The sequence below is a fragment of the Mycteria americana genome, chromosome 1 (assembly GCF_035582795.1).
Source record: "Mycteria americana isolate JAX WOST 10 ecotype Jacksonville Zoo and Gardens chromosome 1, USCA_MyAme_1.0, whole genome shotgun sequence".
In the NCBI taxonomy this organism is placed as follows: domain Eukaryota; kingdom Metazoa; phylum Chordata; class Aves; order Ciconiiformes; family Ciconiidae; genus Mycteria; species Mycteria americana.
In genome coordinates, this window is record NC_134365.1 from 114,503,015 (window position 1) to 114,530,369 (window position 27,355).

The 27,355-nt window shown below is 35.3% G+C and overlaps 1 protein-coding gene across 1 annotated transcript in view; it reads left to right on the forward strand.

Annotated features, from left to right (window-relative positions):
- The window catches only part of NCAM2 (neural cell adhesion molecule 2), a 337,227-nt gene that overhangs the window by 167,601 nt on the left and 142,271 nt on the right, over nucleotides 1–27,355 (forward strand). The window contains exons 3-5 of the mRNA XM_075494582.1: nucleotides 22,509–22,583; nucleotides 23,436–23,642; nucleotides 26,008–26,151. Of these exons, the coding sequence (XP_075350697.1) occupies nucleotides 22,509–22,583; nucleotides 23,436–23,642; nucleotides 26,008–26,151 (426 nt within the window). The remainder of the gene's footprint in view (nucleotides 1–22,508; nucleotides 22,584–23,435; nucleotides 23,643–26,007; nucleotides 26,152–27,355) is intronic.

The following is a 27,355-nucleotide window of genomic DNA, read 5'->3' on the forward strand; positions in this document are numbered from 1 at the left end:
CTAAGCTGATGCACAGAGATTACCTAAAAAGGAGCAAATAAGTTAGATTTTATCTGCAAGTACTTCTAGTATTTTGTTCCGTGTCAGAGCATGTCTCTAATTCTGTTGCATTTTTGGGAAACTCTGCTGAGTCGTATAGTACTCAGGTCCTAGAGCTGATTTCACTGATTTTGCTAGTAGCAGGCAACAGTGATCTGTTCCCCACCTCCTGTCTGAGAGAGATGCTTAGAAAGAGCTGTTATACAGAAATACACAGCATGGGTCTGAGGGCTAATCAGAGAGCAATAAAATGTCTGGTCACTGACCTCATAATATTAAGGCTCATAAAACAAGTAAGGCAAAATATCAATTATATCAGTGAAAGAAATACTTTCAATTTCCTGCAGCATGGAAAGGTTGAACATTTACAGAAGCATATGACAAATTTATTGCTATTCCCATTTCATAAAGGAATAATTCATTACCCTACAGAGCTTTCTACCTCACCAGTATTTTCTTCTCAAAACAAGAGTTATATAAAATGTGTCCTAGGATTGACTGATATTAATGAAGAATTTTGTAAAATCCCTTTGTTGTATTTTTTCCCTTTTATGAACCAAAACATTCAGAGTGAAAAAGTAAAATGGTACATTTTTCCTAAAGTTGTAAAGGGGTGTCACATCACATCTGACCAAAATAACCATATATCTGGAGATAATTACTATGAATGCTGCTTGCAAATTTCAGCCTGAAGGTGAGAATGGCTCTGTAGTATGTTAAGATACTCACGTAAAAGAGAGTACCCTCACCTGGGTTCCAGTTCATGTTCAGTATATGTTTAATTATTTACGCAAAGCAAACATCCTCAGGAGGGGGACTGAGAGCACTCCACGGCAAACTATCCTGTAGCTTTGAGGTAGAGATTCTGTCATTAAAAATTAGCGGTCCAAATTCAAATCCTGTTGTGTGTTGATACTCAAAATCTTGTTATAGGCAAAAGGGAGCGGATCATGTAAATGGCATTAAGAATTTATTATTAGTCCCATTACATTTTAACTGCTTGGTAGTCCCAACTAATAAAAAAACACCTCAAAATTGTTATATGAAAAGCCTTCCTGGTATTTATCACTTTTTGGTAGTTTACTCTCTGCGTCCTAAGGTTGACAACATCAGTACTCGGGAAGGGGAGGTGAGGGTGTTTATGACAAGTCATCAGCATCTTGAGGTCTTTGCCAAAAGGAGTTCAATGCCTGCAGAGTGGGAGTTCATCCTCCTGTTTCAAAAGGAGAATGAAGTTGATGGTTTCTTCCTGCTCAGTCTTGAGTACACATGGATTTATTTTTGTTTTCTTATCCCTACCTACTGTGCCAGTGGGAGGAAGGGGTGAAAGCTGCTCCACACTCCCATGGTCCCAGAAGCTGTTTGTCCGGCAGGCACTGCCTGGGGCTGCCAGCCCCTTCCTGGCGGCACTCACAGAGCTGGAGCTCAGACAGGCTGGGCAATGGGCACTTGGCCACCGGGCGCCTGGGAAACCCAGCTCAGCCCCGCTCCGGCCAGGGGCAGCCCAGCCACCCCCTGAGACCCGACACAGCCCGATGTCTGCCCCCAGCAGTGGAAAATATATTTACTGGGCCACACAGATCATAAGAGATTGAATCTAAAAATTGTACATTCTATGACAGTACGTTCACTGAACTTAAATAAGTCTTGAAAAAATAGGGAGCTTGCAGAGTAAGACTCAAAACACATCCCACTTAACACATACCAAGAGACGCTTCTGATATTTCATAGGAAGTCTGGCAGTATAGTAATTTAATGTTAAATACTTATTATTGAATGGATTGGCACAGTAGTTATTTTAGGGGGTTTCTTTGCCACCATTATGTGTTTACATTTTCAGTGACTGAGCAAACTGATTAAATATAATTGAACTGCATAAAATTGCACACCTAGAAAATGAGGCTCATTCAGTAATTTTTTCTGTCATTTCCCTTAATAAGTATAGAGTTCAATGGCCAATTTCAGCCAGACCTGACACAATCATAGAGGCCTTAAAAATACAGTTATGCTGCTGAGTTTCTTGGAAATCTGCAGCAGGATATTTTACTTTCTAAGGAAGGGCTTTTAGTTAAGGGACATGAGAAAGCATTGGGATCATATGTTAGAGGTTTAGGTGCTGGAAGTGAAAATTATTTTTGTGTGAGTTGTCATATAGAACAAAATAGAGGAAGGTGGAAGGGATATTTGGGACGTGTCTTCAGGATACTACTTTCATAGATGTTCTATTGGTGGAGCAACTTAGTTTAATGAATTATAACACATGTAATTTGCACAGTCTGTAAAAACATTTTCTTTGTGTGTGTAAGTGTATATTAATTCCTGCTTGCTATTTAATTTTTTTTTCTTCAAGAGGTAAATATATATTCACATGCAAGTATACTGTACAGTATTGGGAGGTGATGGGTGAAATAAGCTGCTTTCTGTGAAAGAATGAGCTAAAGCCTATGATTTGTCACAAACACGACCTTTTCATTCCTTTATCTTTCCCATCAATGAGTCCTTTACGTCCATAATTTTGGATGCTATAGAAAGTCCTATGAAATTATCTTATATTGTTTCATCCCAGTTTTTCTTAGAGAACTATTTATGCTAGAGAAAAATAATTCAACAGAATCATAGGAAGAAGCAGCAGAACTGGCTGTGAAAGAACGTATAATTTAGATTAAGTTCTATTAAGGCTTGAATCAAATACATCAATTTCTCTTCCTATGGAAGCAACTTGTAACATGTAACCTGAAACAAGTTTCATAATTGGTTTAATTCAGCATCAGCTATCACTGCCACTGAAATCAGTGATCCTGCTTTGTGGTGCCCCTTTTCTTTTACTGAAAGAAGGTAGACTGTTTTGGCAAAGAGAAGGGACAATACTATTGAGAGGTGTATTTGGAAATATTTACATGAGTGATTGCGGATAGAGGAAACAGTTAAAAATCAGTGCTGGAACATAAAGGTTTAGATAGATAGATAGATAGAAATACATATATATAAACATATGTAGTCTACTGTATGTTACCCGTATATATGCAAATATTACAGTTCTATATGCCTGATCATCACCATGTGATTTGTTGGTCTAATTTGCTTATCTGATTTTTAATAAGGTGTGTGTTTTAGTAGAAAAACAGATGAGCCAATGGTTGTTTTGCATTTTAAAGAATAGAATTTCATAGGTAACACATTTCCAAGTGGATTTTCTATTTAGAATATTGTAATTGAATATTTTTGCTAGTAACATGGAGAAAATTCTGAGAAACTAACACTATTGAGGGTGGGAGTAGGAAGACAGGAGATTTCTTCTCAGGGAACTATAAATCAAAAAAGTCTGGAACCGGAGTTGTTTGGGGTTGTTTTTTTTTTAATGTTACATCACAGTATGTGAGAAAGGATGTTAATATTGGTACACAAAACAATTCAGTGATCAGGTTGTGTTTGGGGGTTTGGTAGTGGAAGTAGAAATACAATCCTAATTTATATTCCTTTCATTCTGTAATTAGTTATAATGAAATGTGTTTCTCAGTTGTTGTAGCAATTACAAATTCTGTTTATTCCTTGCATATTCCAAAGTAACATAACATAGGAAAAAAAATCCCAGTTACTTATGAAATATCATCTTTAAAAAGTATAATTGTCAAGTGTACCTGGAAATTGCAATTCGACCTTCTGAAATTCTGTCTGATGGTATGTCAGTTGAGAAGCCCTAGTGAATTATAATGATCTGGCTGAGCATTGTGCTTCAGTTAGAGAAAAGACTGATTGTAGAATTCTATAAAATCAGGAGATAATGGAGAAAGGAAACAAGAAATTATTATATACATTGCTATACTCAGAGTAGGAGAAGAAAGAAATGCTCAGTGAAAGAATCTGGCACCAACTGAAGCACAGGAATTTCTTTTTGGAAAAGTATAATTAAATAATATAACTAATTGTCAGCAGTTATTGGGAAGCCAGAAGTTTTAAGTGCTTAGATGGTACTGAAGATTCTGTAACAGGATGGATCTTGCAGGGGATATCAAAATTCAATGGTTCAAATAGACTTTTGGACACCAATTTGCCAACACTTGGAGTGGAAAAAAATAAAAGTACAAACTTATGTTGATTCCTTGGATTCTATTTTTTGACTGTTGTAAGAACTGCAGCACTGGCTAGTTAGACCTCTGACCTGACCTGTTTTATGGGTTTTAGTCTGAAATTCGGAGTTTATTTGTGCTTACATACTGAAAATACTTACAATCTTTAAACTAGCTATAACTTGGCCAGTAAAAGATTTAATCAGAGGAGTTATGGCAGCCTTAATAAATATTAATTTAATGTCATGAAAAGATTGGTTTTTAAAACTTATGATTGTCTGGTACATTAGATTGTTTGCTTATTAATTTGTCTGGCTAATTTCATATTAATTGCAACCCTGTTGGTTCTCAATTAGAAAGCTTTCAAAGCAATCCTTTGAGAGAAAATGAGTTTCCTAAATCAAGATAATTAAAGATGGGAACTTGCTAGTACCCATACAATAGCATTCAAAGATCAAAGAGCTTAAGGGTTAAAAGAAAGAGCTTGAAAAGCCAGTCTGATTTCTTATGATCTCTGGCAGTGTCACTTATTTATAAGCATTTCCTTGAACTTTTAATTTTTTGAAACAGAAAGAATATTTATGCCAGAGACTGTTTTTATAATCCAGACATGGCTCATGAGGCTGTTCTGACATTTTTCCACAAGTCAAAGAGAATATTTTAATGGTATTAACAGCAATAATTTAAGTTTTTTATAATATCTTAACAGGCAGTTGTTCCTTTGAAGCAGATTAACTAGATTTTTAAGTGGGTTTTCTTGGTCAATAATACTTCCAGTACCTGGTGATAATGTCTATTCTTTGCCTATTTTTAATATTTAAGTTTTGAAGTTTCAGGTCGTTTTCACAAAAGTATCATAAATCTGTGCAAACATTGATCTCTTTTCAAGTAAATTGGTTCAGTGAAGATATTTGAAACAAAAACTATTTAAGATTATTAAAAATAATTTTTAAAATCCTAATTTATAATTCTAGACCTATGTAGTTCTCATTATTATAATTCTAGTTCTTAAATTATAGGGTGCCTCTACATTAACATTTTAGTTTGGATCACCAGTGTGCTTTAGAAGCATATTTCCCAGATATCCATTCCTACCATGTTTTGACTTGTGTTACAGAATGATCCCAAAGCAAGCAGACTGGGTTCTTTTCTGTTGAAACTGAACTGAAACATATATTCCTGAAATACACCTAAGGAACTCTTACCCATTGAAGGCCTTTCAGTTCACAGGACCAACTAAGTGCTAGTCCAAATTAAAATTTCTGAAACTCGTACAGCATGGGCTTCGGGAGGTCAACCCCAAAGGTTTTCTGTTGTGCTGTGCTGCTAGCTAATACAGACACAGGCAAGGGACCTGTCCCTGCCAACATTCTCCAGTTGATAGGTCAAGGCTGCACATTTTCATTTATAGATGACCCCTTATTAAAGAGGCTAAGCACTCTGCGGAAGGAGAGCCAGTGAAAACTTCGCATTTGAGCATACAAATGATACATTTCTGGCAATATCTCATAAATACTACCATTTTTATCCAAAACCAAAGCGAAAATGTCATTATTGAGAAACTTGAAATTGACTTGATTCTACATCTTCATCAAGGCTTATCATGTCCACAGTTTGTGTAATTTCTAATACAACTTCTGGATCCTTTCATGGAAGGTATTGGAAACATTAAAAACTATTTTTATTTTAATAATTATAAGTAACTTCCTCCCTAGCTTTTACTACAGGAATGTCCCCCATGCAGTATATGTGGGACCAAGTCAGTCATTTATTAAAACACATAGATAATTAGCTTTTCTCTGATATGCATTCTGTTATCTGTGTGCAATTCCCTATCTAAAGAGGTATTAGTATTCCTACCAAAGACAACCGATGCCATTAAAATCAAAATCCAGGAGGACTGACTTAATCATAGCACTAGTATCAGGATAATAGTTCCAGAACATATTATAAAGGTTCTTTAACCGTATCTTAGTTCCCTGTTGTCCTAGTGGTGACTTAGCTGCATGGATCAAAGGCCAAAAATGATAATATCAATAGAAATGTCACTTAATATATAGGGAAGAAGTCTGCCAAATTTTACTTAGTATTAACAAATAAACTTTCTGTTGAGTGCTTTCAGTGATATCTGTTGAATGTCAGTTAAACAGCAGCAAAACTTGTTGCAACCAATAGCAGTTATGTCTCATGACATCTGTTTCCCAGACAACTGTTCCGTTTTCCTAAGTGATGTACTATTATATTAAATTGCTGATTTTGAGGGCAGTGGTAATACTTGAATAGTTAAAAAAGTTAAATTGATGAAGCCCTTTGTTAGACATCTACATTGCTTCCCAAAGTCAAGTAAGATTTATCTAATGAATCTGTAAAACTTCTTTATATCCTGACTTTTAAACATACTGAATCTCTGAATAAATATTCAAATGTGATTTGGAGTATAAAAATATACATGTATTTCATAACCAAATACAGGCAGTTATCTAGAATATAATTTTTAGATATCTAGAATCTTATTTTCTAGAAGAGTATGAGGTATAATAAATAACAGCTTCCGTAGTGAGATTAAAGTCATTATAAATTAGCTCCCAAACAATTTAATTTTTAGGCTTTGAAATACAGGAACGGATGCTTAACAGTAGGATTTGTATTTTCCCACATGAGGATTTAGTGTCAGATCATACATTAAATCTGGCATTTACTTTCTGATTCCATGGGTCTTGAAAGACCATAGCGTATATGGAAGAAAAACTTTGTTAATTCCTATGTAAAATAAAACCTTTCTTTGCTGTAATGGGGTACTTCATGTGTAAGAAATGTTTTTGACATTTATCCAAAGATCAAAAGCTTTATCATGTGTTTTACACTTGAACTGCCTAGTTTTGTGACAACAGGGAAACAGTATAATTAGAAATCCAATCTTCATGTCTGCATTTTAAATGTTTATTATGTAATTGTCAAGGAGGGTTCTCATTGACATTAAAATACTTATTTGTGTCATCTGAAGATGTGGCCTTTTTTTCACCACAGTTTTACAGGTAAAGTATTCTTCAATTGTTCTCCTCAGTCTTCTTAGATAGGACTGTGCCTCCTTAAGTAAATCAGTAATGGTGCTCTGATACATAGGCTTCCATCAGTTGTAGTTTTGATAACATATTAGGATCACACATTGTGATAAATGCCTGATACCTGGTTCCTTTTGGTGATCTTTCTTATACAGAACCTACCTCTATTTATGGTGCTTTACAGATAGGAGTGATAACTTTCTGTTACAGGAAGAGGAAAAAGACTAACATCAACATTAAATAAAAACGCTTAACATTTTTTTCCTTAGGTATAGAATGCATGTGTACAACAGTTTTGGCTTAGCATAAGCATTTTTGTATATCAGGATGTGATAGACTCTTCATATTCTGTCAGAGATACTTAATTCAGATTTGATTAGCTTGTTAAATCAGTTCGTTTCTTGAGAGGTTTTCTCTGAGCTATCATCTGTTCAGATTATCAACTGGATTATCTGTGCCTATTTCTTACTTTGACAGGCAAAATTATTTTAGCTCATCTTCCTGTCTCCTAACTTTTATGATATTTCTCTTAGAATCACAAGATTATAGAAATGTTGGTTGGGAGGCATCTCTGGAGGTCATCTTTTCCAATCTCCTCTTTACAGCAAGACTGTCACAAGCACTCAGTTGGATCATGGCTTTGTCTAGTCAACTCTCCAAGGATATAGACACCACAATTTCTCTGGACAACCTTTTCCTATATTACACTCTTCTTCTAGTGATTTTTTTTTTGTGAGGTCCACAGTTTGTGGTCTTGTTGTCCAACAACATACATACTGAGAAGAGCTTGGCTCTGACATCTTTGTAACTCTGTTTCAATAAGTTGTAGGCAGTTATTAGCTCAATACTTGGGCTTCTATTTGCCAGAACAAACAAGCCAGTTTCCCTCATAATTTCTTCATGAGACATTTGCTCTAAGCCCCTGATCATAGCCCTTTGCTGGACTCTTCCAGATTCCGCATATCCGTCTTGAACTAGGGGCCCAAAATGGGACCCAGTACTCCAGCTGTGGCCTCACCGGCGCTGAGTAGAGGGTTGGAGAAGAATTCATTCAAAGTAGCTGCCCAGATGTCATTCAGAAATAATTATTTTGCTTTTTCAGATAATTTAAAATAAATCAGAAAATTATCTTTTTATGTAATTTATTATTTTTTCTAAGATACTTCCTTTTTATGGCATAAATTTACAGTTAAATTGAATCTTAGTCCAGATCATGAACAAATACTTTCAGCAAGTCCTAAATGAATTGTCATAATGAGGGAAGGATTTTAAATCTTTAAAATTTCATCTGTTTTCATTTTAGCTTCTAATGCAAGATTCTAAACTAACCCAGACGCGAAAGAGAAATTTTCTTATTTGACCAAGGTAACTAATCTAAGTTTGGAAGTAAGCCTTGCTGTGAGCAGGAGGTTGGATAAGAGAACCTGTCAAGGTCATTTCCAACCTAAATAATTCTATGATTTCATCTCATTTTTTCAGAGATACAAAGAAAAAATCAAATTTCACAGCTCAATTAAATCATCCCAGATGTAGCCTGGGATTTTATGTAGATGACCAGTTTTATGCTGAATAGAAATAGTTATCTGTAATGTAATTGAATTATTTCTGTGCATAGATTATCCTTTCTTTTATATACTTTAAGATACATATCCTTTTAATATATTGATCTATATACTGAGGCAGCAAGGCAAGTTCTTAAAGAAATTAAATATACATCGTGCAATGATAAGCTGTTTGTTAAAAGCGTATTGGGAGCATTGAGCATTATGGAAGTTCTAGTGTATCGTCTTTGCAAAGGACTGTGATGTTGAGTTAACAGCCATAGAGACACGTTCTGCACAGAACAGGTGTGATATCTCCAACAGTCACACTTCTGTAACAATGATTTCTAAGCCTTTTTTGGGTAGACATTTATTAGATCCAATTTCATGTTTCGTCAGGATTTAACCATTCAAGGTAACACTTTGTGATGAAGGAGTATTTTACTAAAATATTTTCATTTTTATTGAATGTTGAATATCTTGAGTTGATTACTAAGTAGAAGAATCATCAACTTAAATGCTTTTAGCACTGTTCAGGTAATTTATGTGGTTTGGTTTTTTTTAATATATCAATGGGTTTTCAATAGTGAGTATAATAGGATCAAATTCATCAATGAATTATTTATAGTTTACAAATAGGGTAACATTAAATTATAGATAAATTAACATTAATTAACTAATTCATTAACAAAATTAATTAACATTAAAATATAGATAAAAATACATGCAACAGAAATTCTAGATTTGTGTGCCATTGAAATATGTTAATATTTTAAAAAGGTTTCAATGACAGATAAAATATATTTATACAAATAATTATATATCAAAGTGTTTCTGAATAAGGCTGTCTAAATACTCTGTAAGTAATGTACTATAACATTTTTTAATTACTTTTCTTGTAAATTCCAGAAGCAGAAAGTAAAGGAATATGTAGAGGAAACATGTATCAAAATAGCTAATTCTCCATCCTATTTTTCCAGTACCTTTCCTTCTAAGCAGAATTTGCTTAGAGTAAGGAAGCTTAGTGGCTGATGCAGGTATTATTTCTATTCTTAGTATCAATCCCAGTTGATAATATTTTCAAGTCTTGAATGCATTAGTAGTAATGGAAAATTTGAGTACTGGATTGTGGACTCTTGCATTTCAAAATGTGGGTGCAAGTTTTTCAAGGACTTGATGGAAGGAAGAGAAAATAAAAAACATTTCTCAAAGTAAACTGAGTACTGAGTGAAATGACGACTCCATAAATTCAAATTCCAGCCAATTTGGAGCATCTCAGGAAACACCCACATTTTATAGGGAGCATGCAGGGAAAGTGACTAGTTCCAAGAGAAAGGCTGCAAGTCCTTAAATCTTAATTTAGACACTGCCTAGATCTATATGCCTGGCAGCAGAAAGTCCTGTAGCCATTTCTCCATGCCCTGATGTCATCTGTCTTCAACAGGACAGTAGATTTCAGAAATAGACTGAATGGGGCAATTCATATCTCTTTGAGCTATTAATTCATTTTCTTGAGATGTCAAACAGGCATCCTCGGGTCACATTTCCACAATCTCTTTGTCAACTCTTACAATTAAAAATGTGGGGTTTTACGTAGTTGAAGTTCGTATTCTGAATTCATTATGCAGTTCCAAGAAATGGGAATTAACTGCTTACGCTTGTATTAAAGAAATATCCTGACAGAGACTGTAACTGATTTTTGAGTCATGAAATGTTTTTACTAGATCAATACTTTTCTCTGAAACAGGTAATTTTGGGATGTGATGCCTTTCACAAGAAAAAAAGACATCCATGACAAAAGCCAATGCAGTTGGTTGTTTAGAGGTTCTTGGAATCAGGGTTAAAATATTCTCTGTTCAGCTACAGAGACATTGATTAGTCAGTGTGTTTTATTCAATATGTAATTAACTAAATACTGCTCTTACTTTTGCTGACTTTAGTTTACATATTGTTCTTTTAACTTATTTGCTGCCTTCTGGTACTTTTTATAGAGACTACTATATTTTCAGCAACAGTTGCCAAAAGACAAGTTATATGCAATTGCAATTGTTGCTTTGTCTGGCCATCTACTTGTTTGTTAATCTCACCTAATAACTGTTGAACCCAAAGGCTAATTTCAGCGTTTTTCTGGTGAGAGTTGAGGGGAAGGGATTGATTGTGCCTTATGTTGCAAAGATATCTTGGTTTTAAATCAGTCAAGATACATTGATTCCATACTTATGTGATCTGATTTCTTGCCCTATCTTTATTAGAATACTGTCTTTTAGCAACTATATATTCTTTTCAGAGAAATCTCTTAATACATACTTCACATCAGAAACAAATATTATCCGAGTCCTCTGTCGAATGTGCTTGAAACAGACATTTTGTGAGGATGGGTTGTGTATTGTTTAAGAATGGGCAAACTCTTGGCTCCTACTATGAGACACAGAGGAATCCATTCTTCACAACATTAGAATCATAAGGAACATTGACTGATTAATTGGTATGTTGAAATATCCAGGCTTTAGGATATAATTTTGAAATTATCTTGCAGGGTCTGCCAGACTCAGAATAACCTTTCTGATGCTGTGCCTGTTGATACAGAAAGATGATTCCAGTATTTTTTCTTTTCTTTACCTCTTTGTTAGATTAGTGATGTTGAATTCGTATGATCGTTTGAAGGGTTAATGTGTTTGGCATTCAACAAAAACATCGCATGCAACTTTTGACCTGAAGTTTGAGAAACATGTTGTTTGGATTTAGATTATAAAGGCCAAGTACTTAGAAAGAATGCTGCCTCAATTCAGTACCCCTCTGCAATTTGAAGGACCATTTGCGCTGTTAGCTGATTTTGAAGAAAGAATTTTGGCAGTGATTCAGCTTGGCTTTTTTTTCTAACTCCTGGTCCCAGTATCATGTTTTCTACTGCTGTTCTGAAGGCAGTATGAATGTACTCTTCAATTAGGGTGTCCGTGTTCAGTTACCATGCCATGTCTTGGCGTGTTATCAAACTTGTGCTGACTACCAAGCAACAATGAAGAAATGCAGTTTTCAAAAGTTTCTACCTCAGCAAAGCCAAAATTAAATATAATGAGGAAATATGAGGTACCCTTATAGCATGAGTGCTTCTTTTCAGCAACATTTCTAAGGTTTGTGGCTTTAAGATAAAGTTTACGGCTTTGGATAAATGTCACCCTTATGGGCTTTTTCCCTCTATATTGTGTCTGATTTACTGTTCTATAAAAAAAGACTGTCCAGTGGAGCAGGGGGACAGCAAGATAGATTTTTATGTTAGAAAGATCACACAGACCAGCTGAGGCAGGAAGGCACGTTTGGAGATCACCTGGTCCAACCCCCTGCTCAGAGCAAGGTCAGCCAGAACAGGTTGCTCAGGGCTGTGTCCAGTCAGTTTTTTAATATCTCCAAGTACGGAGAATCGGCAACTGCTCTGAGCAACCAGTTCCAGTGTTTGACCACTCTCACAGTAAAAAAGTGTTTCCTTATGTTTAAACAGAATTTCCTGTATTTGAGTTTGTGGCCATTGCCACTTGTCCTGTCACTGGGCACCACTGAGAAGAGCCTGGCTCCCTTTTCCTTTGTCCCCGCATCAGGTATTTATACACATGGATGAGATACCCCCTGAGCCTTCTCTACTCCCGGCTGAACAGTGCCAGCTCTCTCAGCCTCTCCCCATAGGTGAGAGGTGTCTTCAAGTTGCAGCACATCTGTGATACAGATACTGTATCCCTATGATACAGTTTATGAACTGCTTCATGTGAAGGCCTGTATCAACATTGCATAGCAGTAGGTGAGAGGAGGTTATATATTAAAATGCATTTTAAATTTATTAAGATTCAAAATATTCCTGTTCAGCTAAACACTACCAGCTGTACCATCAATGATTTCTGTTTATTAAGGGCAATGCATTTTTTAAGGTTTTGTAGTCGGCTTGTATCACTCTCTTTGCCTACAAGCTTTTAAGTTTTGCAAATTTTATTAAATCAATTTTAGATTAGATAAAAAAAATTCCTAGATTGCTGTTACTGACAAACTGTCACTTTGAAGATTAAGATCCCAACTTTTCAGGTTTATTTTTATTAGGTTTTTAGAAGGTTCTGCCTTGGGTGTAGGAGAAATTATGAAATTAAGAATTCACTGACTACATAATTTTTGGTTTGGGAAGCATATTTCTTAAAATTCATAGGCTCTTGAAATACTTTTTCTTTCTGTTTATTGCTGCCAAAAGGAAACATTTTTAGATTGAGGAGATTTTGTTAAGGTGGTGTTAAGCTTTGATAACTGTAATCATCCTGTTCTATATTATATTTTCATACATATCTATTTATTTATTTATGAGATCAATATATCATAAAGATTCCCCAGTATGTTTCCCTACAGTTAAAATAGCTTAATATTCTGTTAAGCAGTGAATTTTAAACTTCACTGTTCTTTCCATTCATCATAAGAAGTTCTACTGAATTTAGCTGAAATAACTTAAATAGAATTAAATATCTGCATCACGTCATGCCTGAGAGAACCCATTTTATAGCTAAAGTCCTCCAAAGTTCATGCCTTTCATTTATAGAAAATCTTTCTTGCAGAAACCGGCTTTAAAGTGAATAAAGTTAGATATCTTGATATATATATATATTTTTTTTTTAATTGGAAATCTTTCAGTCTTGATTTTCTGTGATAATCTTCTAAACCATGATTAGAAAATATACATATGGATTAAATATTGATTAAAACTTCTTTAAAATATCTGAATAAGGTTGGGCTTGTAAATCTATATTTAAATATTTAAATCATTATCCCATCTCTTAAGTTTTGAGAGAGCTGAGCTCCCAGTATCAGCCTACCTGGAAATTTCAATAACACTCACAGTGTTTAATATTTTTATTTGTACACTATAGTTTGCTTGAGTTGGGTGGGACGGTAGTCAGTAACTTCTGTTTGAGTTAAGTCTTGCGAATAAAGTTGTAACAAGCAGACTTTGTTTAAGCAATGTCCTGTTTTATAGTTGTATATTGTTTCTGCTCAGATATTAATAGCTTACCTATTTTACTATTTCTGTTGCAAGTGTCATAGAAAAGAATATTTAACAGAGGATTTTCTGACATTGCTTCAGTATTTGTGCCATTGTTGCACATAACTCAATTGTGTTGGTTCTCTTGCATCGTGCGTTGCACCCCTATAACATCTGTTATGCCCCAGAAGGCAGTTTGAACTTCGCGTGACTTCTAGCTCTTCTCATCAGGGAAAATGACACTCCAACAGATGTAGGAAATGAATTCATGATGGCACAAAGACTGTTTTGTCTACCTAAAAATAAACCACTCTGTTTTCTATAAGACAGAAATTCAACAAGGAATCCATAATGATTCAAATAAAACCTTAGAACTTTATATCAGGACTGTGTTTCCTACTGACAAATCCAAATTAATGCTAATGTGATGAAATGGAAAGTTGAGTTATACTGAACTACTTAATTAATCGTGAAGCTTGATGTCAAGCAATTAAAAATGTAACATCTCTCAGTACTGTCATACCCTGGAGAAGTGATGCTTTATGATTTAGTAGTAGCCTGCCCACTACAAAGTTGAAAAATAACTAGCCTCCATAGAGTTTAAATTTTTGTTTATTGGCTTTGCAGATACAGTTTGTCTTTCAGATATTTCTACAAAACAAATTGCAGGCAAGCATTGAAGGCCATTGAATGGAAGACAGGCTATCATTAGGCCAGTTAATATATCTTTATTCATAACAAAAAAGAAAAAAAATAATATAATGTTATAGTGCTTACAGGATATTAGAATACTGTCTGAATAGAAAACTTTACGTATTTTATTAAACTGCTAAAACAAATTGAGAAAAAAATCCAAAAGTACATTTAAATGATAAAATGTTGAGTGAGTTACGTTTGAATCGGTTATTTGGATTAAATTTTCACTGTAAGTTCCCACACACAGAGAAAAAAAATTATTCTGTAGCATTATTTTTATTCCGGAAGGATTACAAATGTGTAAGGTGTTTTTAAACACTACAAGTCTCATAGACTTCACAAGCTCAGCAAGAACATCATCTCCTTTTCAGTGGGTATGCAGATGATAGGATTTCTCCCCCATAGAGAGTTCACTTAGATATAAAAGAGATGTGACAGTATGTGGTAAAATCCTATTTTTTCTAGCATTTTGTTGTGGGTTTGCTATTTAATGATTGTAATTTTAGTTATGATGTCATTAGCTTTAATGGTCATCTTTTGTGTAACATCTGACTGCATGCTGTTCCTTCTTCAAAGGTCTACAGTGTTGGAGTCTTCTTCATTGTCTATAGGAAAAAAAATAGTACCTTAGGTGACTTAAGATATCTGAACATTATTTCCATTTGGTGATTCTGTCTCTCGAGTGCAAACAGCTTAATAGACTTTAATTTAGCTCTATTTTGTACTGTTGTTTTAATGGAATTCTTTAGGGCAGAAGTGTATGGTTCCCGATTGTTTGATTACTCACAGAAACAGCTCAAATCAGACTTTCAGTTACCGAACTGTAACTTTATGGGTTGTATAATGTTTTTGTATTTCTGACTCTGCTGAATTAATAGGTGAAATAAGTTAACTGATTGAGATTTTAAGAAAGAACCTAAGAAAGCATTTGCCCTAAAATAAAATGCTCTTGAACTGTCTGATACTTAACAAGTTCGAGGGACGAGTTGATAGGACAAGAGGAAACAAACAAACAAACAAACATCCAACAAACAAGTTGATAGGACGAGAGGAAATGGCCTCAAGTTGCGCCAGGGGAGGTTTAGACTGGATATTAGGAAATTTTACTTCACTGAAAGGGTTATCAAGCATTGGAACAGGCTGCCCAGGGAAGTGGTTGAGTCGCTATCCCTGGAGGTATTTAAAAGACGTTTGGATGAGGTGCTTAGGGACATGGTGTAGTGGTGGTCTTGGTAGCATTAGGTGTATGGTTGGACTCAATGATCTTAAAGGTCTTTTCAAACCTATACTATTCTGTGATTCTGTGAAGGTCAGTTGAATTTAATTTTCAGAAGTTTAATAATTTCTGTTTCATTTCAGCTTAGGAGTCCAAATGGATGTAAGGTATAGTATTTAAAAAAAACCCAAAGCATCCTTTTTAGTGTTTCAAAGTATATTAAAACTAGAAAATATTAGAAATTTAAGAGAGAATCCATTTCTGCAAGGATTGTGTTAGTGTAATTTTCATTCAAAGCCCATTCACTTCTATCTGGGAATCAGTGGATTTAAACAGAATATTCTCAGAAGCCTGCATAATAAAGGGAAAAAAGATTAACTGGGTGAATGGTTGTTCTGGGATTGAATTTGATACCAATTAAAAAATTACTGATTTCTTCATGCTCAAGAATAATGAAGCCAAGTTTTCTAAGCATATTAAATATTAAATACTAGTGTAATCATTTACTGAAAGCAAAACCACATCACCTGAGTAAGTTTACTTACTACATGAAGTCAAAGCATACCAATAGCCTAGGTTACAAATATGGTCAGAGAACTTATGCTAAACAGAATTAGGACCTTCACAAAGAATACAGTCCTTCTCTCAGCTATATCTTGCAGTCTACTTGTTTTTCTTAGAAGCCACTGCCAAAGCCATCTGAATTAGCTTCTGTAGCTATCACTCCTCTCCTTAGTTCCATGTTGATCCCAAGCTATGCCTTGTTTTGTCTTCATAGCTATGTCCTTTCCTCTTTACTGCCTTCACATTACCCTCTTCCTTTCAGTGGGTTTGCAGCCTAACAGATTTAGAAAGATCCCTCCATATTAGAGCGCTGTCTCATTGCTCAAAAGTAAATTTTAAAATGCATTCAGATCTACTGATGTAGCATAAAACTGTTCAACTATATTGTACCAAATTTACATTGTGGAAACTGGAGCAGAATATAGTATATTTTGGGTTTTGGTATCTGCCTGGTGTCATACTTTTGAATACAGGCAAAAAGAAGCTTTTTAGATTTTTGGAGTATTTGGGAGGTTTTTTAAGAAATTGAATTATCAAGAAATTGCTGTATGGAGTTATTAGCTGGAGCAGAGCTTTACCCAATATTTTTCAGATTTTATTCAAATATTGTCTCCTTTTCCTTTTTAGTATCTTATATATCTTATATATATGTTTTAAATATACATTTGTATAGTATACACATTTAACATGTTTTAATATATCACTAAGTGACAATAGAAGTACATATGCGAGTGACTGTTACACTTTTTCTAAGCTCTCACTGATGACACCTCATTTCTGTTGCATTAGGTAATCATCTGTGTAGACAGAGCTATGACAGGTTTGTGATGCTAGTTCTGAAATGTGAAGGATAGTGGTGCAAATAGGACTGAAATCAATTAGTCTACTACATATTAGGTCTTACAGATAGAGTCATCTGTCTCCATATTTAACAGAACAAATGGACCTCTTACTACTATTCTTACTTATCTTCCTAAGTGATTTTTAAAGGAATTAAGGAATAATTCAACAGAATCCTCTTAGTGTAATACAGCTGATAATAATTCTTCTATAATTACTATGATCAAAAGGGAAGGTATTGGTTATGTCACCTGGTGCTAATAGTGCTTTTTTTTTGCTATAAAATTGCACATGTACTGAAGACTGAGTGAAGCCCTGACTGACTTCACTTTTTCCCAGAACAGCTGTACTACAGTAGCATTACACTCCACAGTGTTCTACCTGAAGGGATCTTCTAGATCTTGCCTTTTTAAATTTTTAATTTATTTATTTATTGATAACTAGTTAGGTAATATCCTAGGAAACGTGGGAAGAGGCAGTATTTTGTCAGATCTATCAAGAACCTGGGCTATTCATTTCTGGGCTTCATTTAACATAGCCTCTACTGACTTGAATTTTTTGAACATCTTCACTGGCCTGGTAAAATAAGCATTCACCTGTGTATTCAAAGACCTTCAGACCAGTCTGGTACAAACAACTCCCTTTTATATTAATCCATTAGCTGCTAGTGTACAGCAATAACTTGAATTGTGTGTACATTGCACGCCATCTTCATCAGAGCATATCTTGTTGAAATAAATTTGGAAGTAACGTAAAACTTCCTGGATGTGTTGTCTCTGCAATATTTTACTTTCAGTAAGTGATGAGTGAACCTTCTCCTAGCTTAGTATTGGACTATTTGCCTCACTACCTAATAAGCACAGGTTGCTAGATTAATCACTTGGACAATATTTTTCATTCTAGTTTGCATAAAGCAATATTTTTCTATTTACGTGAAGCAGAGCTAGGAAAACGATGAGGCTGGAAAAATTGGACAGATAGTCTTATATTTTTCTATTTTGTAAATATTAAAGTACCATATGTAGAAAATATTATTTTCTTTTGGTTTCAGAGACGTAGCTAGCGTGTCTCCATAGAGTTTACAATTGTACTTACGCCAAGAATTTTAAATGGAGTTCAGCCCTCTGCCAAAACTGTTACATTCTCAAATATCTATTTCATCGATGAAGGAAAAATATTCTCTAATTTTGCTTTTCACCTCTCATCATACAGTTCCTTACATTCTACCTGACATTTATTACTTAATCTATTGCATTTACATAGTTCAACATCAGTTATTACAGTTATTGGAACTGAGCAATGAAATTGTCCTTGAAGCACTACTGCTGAAATGCTAACATACATATTTCTGAAGCAACTCCTACAAGGCTCAAACTCCTACAAAGCCACCAGACAAGTGGTGGCATAGGACCTAAAAAGTGAGTCTGTGATTTGAAATAAATGTCCGGGCTCTAATTTCTTGAAATTCCCCAACCTCTGAATTTATAGTACCTTGGTTTCCAACCAGCAGTTATACATCCTGCGGTTAAAGTGAAGCTTACCCTGACAGGTAAATAAAGAAGTGAGGCTTTGAGTAGCCTCCTGGATGATTTATTACTCCGTGATGTTTATTACAACAAAAATAAAACTTTGTCTGAAGCTCATTTCCTTTCCTACGCTTAAGCTTGTCCTTTGCTTCTGGTACCATGAATGTAAAGACCATAGATGAGAATGAGCATAGTAGTCTCTTTCTCTGTCAGTGCTATGTGTGTATTCTAAAGGACCCTTCACTGTGTTCCTTGCTATTGCAATGAGAATGGTACTAGTACTTGCTCTGGTACTAGATTCAAAACTTTTACAGTCCACTTCAGTTTCTTCATGACCTCTAGGCAGTCATGTCCTCTTCCTGGTGGTCTTTATGGACTGACAAGTTTTTATATTAGCAAACTGTCATGGTTTAGCCCCAGCCAGCAACTAAGCACCACACAGCCGGTCGCTCACCCTCCCCTCCCCGGTGGCATGGGGGAGAGAATCTGAAGAGCAAAAGTAAGAAAACTTGTGGGTTGGGATAAGAACAGTTTAATAATTGAAATAAAATAATAAAAATAATAATAACAATAATAGTAACACAAATAATAATAATAATTTCTAATGAAAAGGAAAACAATGAGAGAGAGAGAGAGGAACAAAACCCAGGGGAAAAAACAAGTGAGGCAATGGCTCACCACCTGCCGACCAATGCCCAGCCAGTCCCTGAGCAGCAATTGCTGCTCCTGGCCAACTCCTCCCAGTTTATATACTGAGCATGAACAGATACAGAGTACACACAGATATTTACTTTTGCCTGAAGTAGGATGTGTTCTTGGGGGCTTTTTGTGGGTTTTATTATTAGCTATTTTCTTATGGGGGGCAGGGTATAAAATATTAATAATAATTTTTAAAAAAAGTAAGTTCAATTTTGATTATCTCCTCAGGAAAAGTATACACAGTTCAGGACATCTCATGAAAAATGTTATTTACCATACAGATGTTTGTCTTTTTTTTTTTGGTAGAAAATACTCAATTTTGTTAAATTCAGTTTGGCGGACTGATACTGAATTAATCTTCAGTTTTCTTTGCCTTTTTTTGGTTTGGCTTTTGATATGACTATTGAACAAAAAATTCGAATCTGGTCTAATTCTTGCTTATCCACTCTGATTACATGGAAGTACATCAGTTAATAGCAAATCTACATCATGACATTTTTCTCTTAATTGTGATAATTGCCACATTAATATGTATGGAATGCTATTTAAATAATGATTTTTTTCTGTGCTCATCTTTTCTTTAATTTTTACTACCAACAGAACCAAATAATTGTGGTTTTTAGCATGTGTTAAAGTTCTAACATATTCATGGGTAAAATTTGTCACACTGAAAAGTTAGTTTGGAGTGTAATACTCCCCACCTCTAGAGATGTTTGTCCTGTTAGACTTTTATACCAATTATACAAAAGGAATCTACTGAGCTTGGGATGTTCAGTATACACTGTAGTTTGTGTTGCAGTTTTGAAAAAGGTGAAATATTTCCACGTACACAGAACAGACCATAATTACTGTATTTCAAGACTGAAAACCCCAGATTCTTGAAATAATATTTTTTTAAACTTCAGATACACACCAGTTCTCTACTATGTATAATACTGAATGAAAATGTAGATTATTTTCTTCTCTAAAAGATGAGTCCTTTTTTTGTCTGTTTGACTTTTTCTGTCTTGATTAGAGCTTGAAATTAATGTGACTCTCTTTATCCTTGTTATTAGTTCATGAACATTTATTGTCCAATTTTGTAAGATAATGGATGTTAAAGAGCTAAGCTACTTAGGGTGATGATAATGCTGGAATTGTGATTATTGAAGAGTACATAATTATTTGGTATAAATAAGCCCTTCACCAATAATACTGGCTGTGGTGGGTAGGTTATTCATAGGGTCATGGGAACATAAGATAGTTCAAGGTGGAAGGGACTTAAGAAGGTCTCTAGTCCAAGCTCCTGCTCAAAGCAGGGTCAGTTACAAAGACAGACCAGATTGTTCAAGGCTTCATCCAGTAAGCTCTTGAAACCTGGAAAGAACAGAGATTGCATAATCTTTCTGGACAATCTGCTCCACTTTCTGACTGTCCACATCATGAAAAAGTTTTTCCTTATGCTTAGCCTGAACCACTCTTGTTTCAACTTCTCTTTCGTGTATCTGCCATACACCACTGTGAAGAGCCTGGCTCCGTCTTCTTGATGAATTCCCTATAGGTATGGGTGCGTGGCTGTTAGGTTCCCCTGCAGCGCTTTCTTCTGCAGATTGAACAAACCTAGCTCCCCCAAGCCTCTCCTCACCAGTTGTGTGACTCCCAACAGGTTATTCCCTCCCTGGTGCAGAACTTAGCATTTATCCTTATTGAATATTCTGATGTTCCTGTTGATACATTCTTCCAGTCTCTCTAGGTCAATGACCTCCTTCACATCATTGATAAAGGTGTTAAATAGGACAGATCCCAGGACAGAACCCTACAGTACCCCAGTTGTTACTGGTCTCCAGGTAGAGTATGACCCATTAGCCACTGCCTTCTAAGCCTAACCATCCAACTAGGTTTTTACCAGCCTAGCTGTCCACTCATCCAGGCTGTAACACCCTAACTTGATGGGGTGGGTTGGCTTCGGCTGGCAGCCAAGCACCCACACAACCACTTGCTCACTCCCCCCACCCCCAGCAAGACAGGGATGAAAATGGGAAAACTGCGAGTGAGAAACCTCATGGGTCAAGGTAAAGACAGGAAAATCACTGGCAAATTACTGTTGTAGGCAAAACAGACTCTAGTTGGGGAATTTAACTTTATTTATCAACCATTAGCATAAACGTTTAATTACTGATTTGAGTATTGGGAAACAAAGATGACAAATACTTAAACAGTTAGGGAAAACACCTTTCTTCCCCTTTCCCAAGCTTTCCCAGGTACCTCTCCTTCCCCATTCCTAGTCTCCACTCCCCTTGTTATCATCATCAATGCAGGTTACACTCAGTCCCTTCAGTGAGGTGATGGGTGATGCAGGAGGTTGGGGTGAGGACATAGTGGTTTCTTTCTGCCATTCCTTATTTCTCACTCTTTTCTTCCATTGCTCCTTCTGCCTAACTAATTTCCTCTGTTCCATTGTGGGTTATCCACAGGGCACAGTCATTTTGAGGGTGTACTTGCTCTGTCATGGGCTTATGCATGGGCCACAGTCCCTTCAAGGGTGTTACCAACTATGCCATGGAGCACCTCCGATTGCTCTGGCCTTCTTGTTCCTCTGTCTTGGTGTTCTAAGAGGTGCCACAAACTCCTCCAACTGGCTCAGCTATGTCCTACAGCGGGTCCGTTGTGGAGCCAGCTAGAACTGGCTGTGTCTGTCACAGAACGAGCCCTGACCTCCCTCCCACAGAAGTCACCCCTGCCAAAAGCCATCCCCCACTACCAAAACCTTGCTATTTATACCCAAAACACTTGAATACAAGAATATTGTGGGAAGCAGTGTCAAGAGCCTTGGTAGAGTCAAGGTAATTGCCGCCCACTGTTCTTCCCTCATCCATGAAACTAATCATTTTATCCTAGAAGGCAGTGGGGTTGGTCAGGCATTATTTATCCTTGGTCAGTCTATGCTGAGTGTTCCCAGTCACTTTATTCTCATTGGGTTTTTGGTTTTATGTTCGTGTATATTTCTATCCCTGTTTCTTTTTTTCTTGAATTTTGTCTTCAGTTTTAGGATGTGAGGCTGTTATCCTTCATGTAACATCTTTTCTTTATTTTGATTGTTTTCTCCACCTCTATATATACTCCAGTTCAAAAGATACAATGCTTAGCTGAAACTTCTCGATTTTGTTGAACAGCTTCTATAGTATAGAATGAGAAAATACAAAACCTAAAAATACAAAATTTAAACTGATAAATGCCAAAATGTATTCACAACCTACTTTATATTTTTCAGCTCTACTTCAAGTTACAATTTCACTTAGCAAAGTTGAGCTCAGTGTGGGTGAATCCAAATTCTTCACATGCACAGGTATGTATTCATTTTACTTGTAGGTGTGTATTTTTTGTTAGATTTTCGACCTTTTACATAATTTGAAACTTAATTCATAGATTCACAATATTAACTTAAATTAGCATATTTTTGTATATTCACATTGACTTGTGAGAATTGTGATAAATAGTAGATCTTCACTGGCTTCACATTTCCAGTCTAGAAACTATTAACTTCAGACTCTGAATCACTCAGTTTGAATTGTCTGTATCAGTACAGGTAATTTATATCTTAGTATCTTATATCTTAGTAATTTATATCTTAGTAATTTATATCTTAGTATTTATATCTTTATATCTTTAGTTAAAATATTTTCTCTTTTCTAAACTAAGGAGTTAAATAAGCTACTAGGCTAAGCTTTGGTATCCTCTCCAACCTAATGAGACACCCAAGGAGTCTTTTCTGGTGAGGCAGGTATCAGTCAGGAAGAGAAGGGTTTGCATTTGCAGCTGCCTGATGTGGATCCTTGATGTCGCTGAGTTGCCATCTTCCATGGACAATGACACGTGGCCTGACTACACTGACAACACAACTGACTGATGACTTGACCTGTTTTTCCAGTGACTGCTGAATAGCCTGTTTCTTTCCTTTAAGACTTCATACCTTTCTGTGTTTATTTTTTTCCCTCTTGAATCCTTGAGCTACTAGTTATCCTGTCTCAACAATCATACATCTGCCTGCAGTTTTGCCTTGCTTACCAACTTTCTTCCAACTTTCATAATTTAGCAGTTCTCTGACATTGCATAGACATTGTGTATTGGGTAGCCATATGCATTGCATAATGTCTACCTGAACTTCTAATGTTGGATTGTTTTTTGGTTTTGTTTGTAGCCATTGGTGAGCCTGACAACATAGATTGGTACAATCCACAAGGAGAGAAGATTGTTTCTAGTCAAAGAGTGGTTGTTCAGAAAGAAGGTGTTCGATCACGTCTAACCATTTATAATGCAGATATAGAAGATGCTGGTATATATCGGTGTCAAGCAACAGATGCTAAAGGACAAACTCAAGAGGCTACTGTTGTTTTGGAAATTTATCGTAAGTAAAATATTATCAATTAACAAATGAAAGACTATGTTTTAAAAGCCACTGCTATTGAGAAAGTAAAGCCTATCAAAATATCTTCCCAGGCTCTGAACCTTATCTTCCACATAATTGCATCGCCTGGAGTTTAGTTAATAGATTTTATGATGAAGACTTAAATGAAATGGATGGCCACTTTGTAATATTGCAGATCACTTTTCCTTTGTATCTTAGAATGCCACCTTATGAGGGTGCACTGTATGCCCCTCATGGAAAAGAGGAAATATGAGAAAGAAGTTACGTCAACCTTATTCTTATTACAAATACATCTACAACATATTACAAATATGAGCATAAATAAAAGTGCAGAAAGTGCAATATATGTCATTAAAAAAGTGGAGTTTAGACTGAGTTAGTTATTTTTATGTCAGTCTTTTCCCATTCTTGGCCTTATAAGGGAATTTTGCCATAAAGCACTGAAGCTTAATGTGATAAGCAACCAAAATGCATTTCAATTACAAACAACTAATTGAGGAGTATATTTGAGAAGTAAATACATTCTGTTGTGGTAAGAGATTCTCTGAGAGGTTTGGGTTTTTTTTTCAGTTTAGTTAAATAACTTTACATTATACTACATTCTTTAAAACAATCAAAAATGCCTAAAAGCAATACATTAAACAAGTACACTGTGAAGATATAAGGCAAGGTCTTTGTTAGTGAAAGGGTAGGACATATGCCAGAAGCCTTTCAGCTGAGTTATTCTCTAATTTAATTGGAGAACAGGTTTTTAATATTCATTTTAAAATTGCAGATGGACTGAGCTCTAAGGAATTGCAATGAGACAGCAAATACAGAGTAGAATCATAAAGCATTGCTTCTGAAAGGTACAGGTAACTCAAATAACAAAAGACATACACAACAAAAGACAATTTGAAAAAAATCTATTGATAAAACAACCATTAAAACGGTGATAGCAGTTACAAGAGATTATATGATGGCTTGAAAGCTGGAAGTTCAAAGGATTTCAAGTTTTGTGGAATTCATTTGTATGCTTAAAACTGCCAGCCACTCCATTAGCAGACTGCTGAACAAGGTTGAAATCTTTTGAAGTGTTTGCATGTGGTAATTTTAATAATTCTGAGGTTAGATAAACCTGAAGACCTACACAAGAAATGTGAAGGTTTGTGGGAACTGACAGATAAAAGTTTTGTTATTCTTATTTGTGATGTATTGTAAGGAAAAAGCAGGATACACTGTACTCCTAGTGTCTGGTTCAGTACTCACTGATGTCTGTGAGAGTTTTTCTTTTGACCTACATATGGTCAAATACTTCACAAACATTTAATACAAATACTTTGTAATAGTATACAAGAGATGTATATAACAAAAGTGTGCTCCCTCTGCTGTGGGAACTGTGTGGACTATTTGAGCCTGCACTTGTATCAATGCAAAAAGGTGGAGGTGGAGTTGCATCTCTGACTTAGGTTCTCCAAAGTGTCCTCTGAAATGTAATTGGCAGTCTTTGATCCTAGAGAGCATAGGTCAGTGTTTCTTCTGTGTGCAAGAAAATCTTCCAGAATTTTTTGTCAGGCAATTGGTTTCTGTATTAGATCTTGTATGAGATCATGGATTAATGCCATCTTGGACTTCTAACACTAAATTCTAATAATACTAAACTTACTCAACCTACTAATAAAATTAAATATCAAGTTTGATTATTTGGGGTTGGAATAATTAAAAGCCTCACCAGGCCTAAAAAAATCTTGTTATTTCCTAAAAAAAAATGCTACAAATGCTTATGACTTAATAATATTAAGTTTTTCCATATAGTTTCCCACTGGCTTTTAAGATTTTATGTTTTACTCAGCTGATGGTTTTCACAGTCAGTGAGGCTAAAGTTCCACCTTTTTAATAAGACTTTTCCAAATAATTTTGGTGATTTTGATGGAAGTTTTGATGGAATAAAAACATGAGGTTTTAATTCAATAATAAAATAATGAGGAATAAAACACACAAGAGAGTAAATAGATTATTAAACTGAATATATAGACCTCTAAAACACTAGATTTTCAAAACTGGGCTCTGGAACATTGAAAACAATGAAAAATATATTTGTAAAACATGCTTACTTTATATAAATAACACAAAGATTTTCATAATGCAAAATTATTGTAAAATCATTTCTACAGACAAAGTGGAAGTCAAGAGTCCAGGACCATTTGAGTCTTATCTGGGAAAATTATATTATGGAAATAATTCTGTATTATCACAGTGAGAAGTCTTAATAGTCATCTTTATCTGATTTGGTGTCACATATAATTTTAACGTTAAGTAAGTGAACTGGAAGACGTTTACTGTATTATGTTTTCTTCCTTTTCAGAAAAGCTCACTTTCCGAGACATAATATCTCCACAAGAGTTCAGGCAGGGAGAAGATGCAGAAGTTGTTTGCCGTGTTACTAGTTCACCTGCGCCCATTGTCAGCTGGTTGTATCGGAATGAGGAAGTCACAACTATTGCTGACAGTTAGTATTTTGGTAACTCTTTAAGTTATACATTCTAATTAATATTAATATATTATTGTAAAACAAGACTTAATGACATTATAGTGGAGGCTGGATTTTGATTAGCCCATCAGCTTAAGTAGAATTTAACCAGGTTCTGTGGTCTACAGAGAATCCATATGCAATGGTTTCCTTCATGTATCATTTTTTTCCAGTTGGAAATTTTGTCTAGATGTAACATGAGGGTCCGAATACCCAAAAGATTGCTGGGAGTTCCTTCGCAGACACTCTTCCTGGGTTCCCATGTATGTAGGAGCTGAACGCATTTTTAAAACACACACAGATAAACTTCACTGTGCACACAAAGCTATGACACTGAGCAAACACTGCATTGACTTTGGTATTCTTGTACATTAGCTGAGATACTTTCAGGTGGATAGGCTTTTTGCACTATTGTGAGAATTTACTTGTATGAGTGTAAGCTACCCTTTGAGTTACAAACAACTGGGGACATAGGTGGTCTGTTTAGGCTAAATTCTCTAACAGCGAGACTGATAAAGTTAGGTGAAGATGAATCTCACCTTCCCCACATGCAACTTCTAAGCCTGTAGAGAAACAAACAATTAGGCATATAGAATTTGTGTGATTTACCCCCTCAAAAACTGTGAACCAATTTTTTCAGTGCTGTCTCAATAGTCGTCTTTGCCTTTATGGAAAACAAGAGTTTCCACATTTTCTGGAAATGGAACTAACATTGTTAATGAACCAGCCTATCCATCTTCTCATCAGTCTTTATCTCTGCATGGACTAAAACTCAAGGTGATAGTGTATGCACTTAACATTCTTGTTCTTTAGAAATTAAATATTATTTTTATTTCACAATTAAAATGAAAAGTTATATCTGGTCTCTTATGAAGTCACATAAATGTAGAGCAGTTGCTGGGGAAAAAAAAAAGCTTGTTTGATGTTTCTGGACTCAGTCTTAGAATCCTCTCCATTATGGAAGAAAGTTTTGATCAAACTTCTTTCTTATTTAGTATATACTATCCTTTCGGTCATCTAGACACAGACACTAAGAAGAAACAGCAAACTTCTACCCTTAGAAAAAAGAGTTGAAATTTTGATATATATAATTAAACAGTGAATGTAGGTGAGACATAGAAGATTTTGAAAACTAAGAACTTTGAAAACCAAACAAGTTTTGGCAATTTAGCAAAACGTCTTT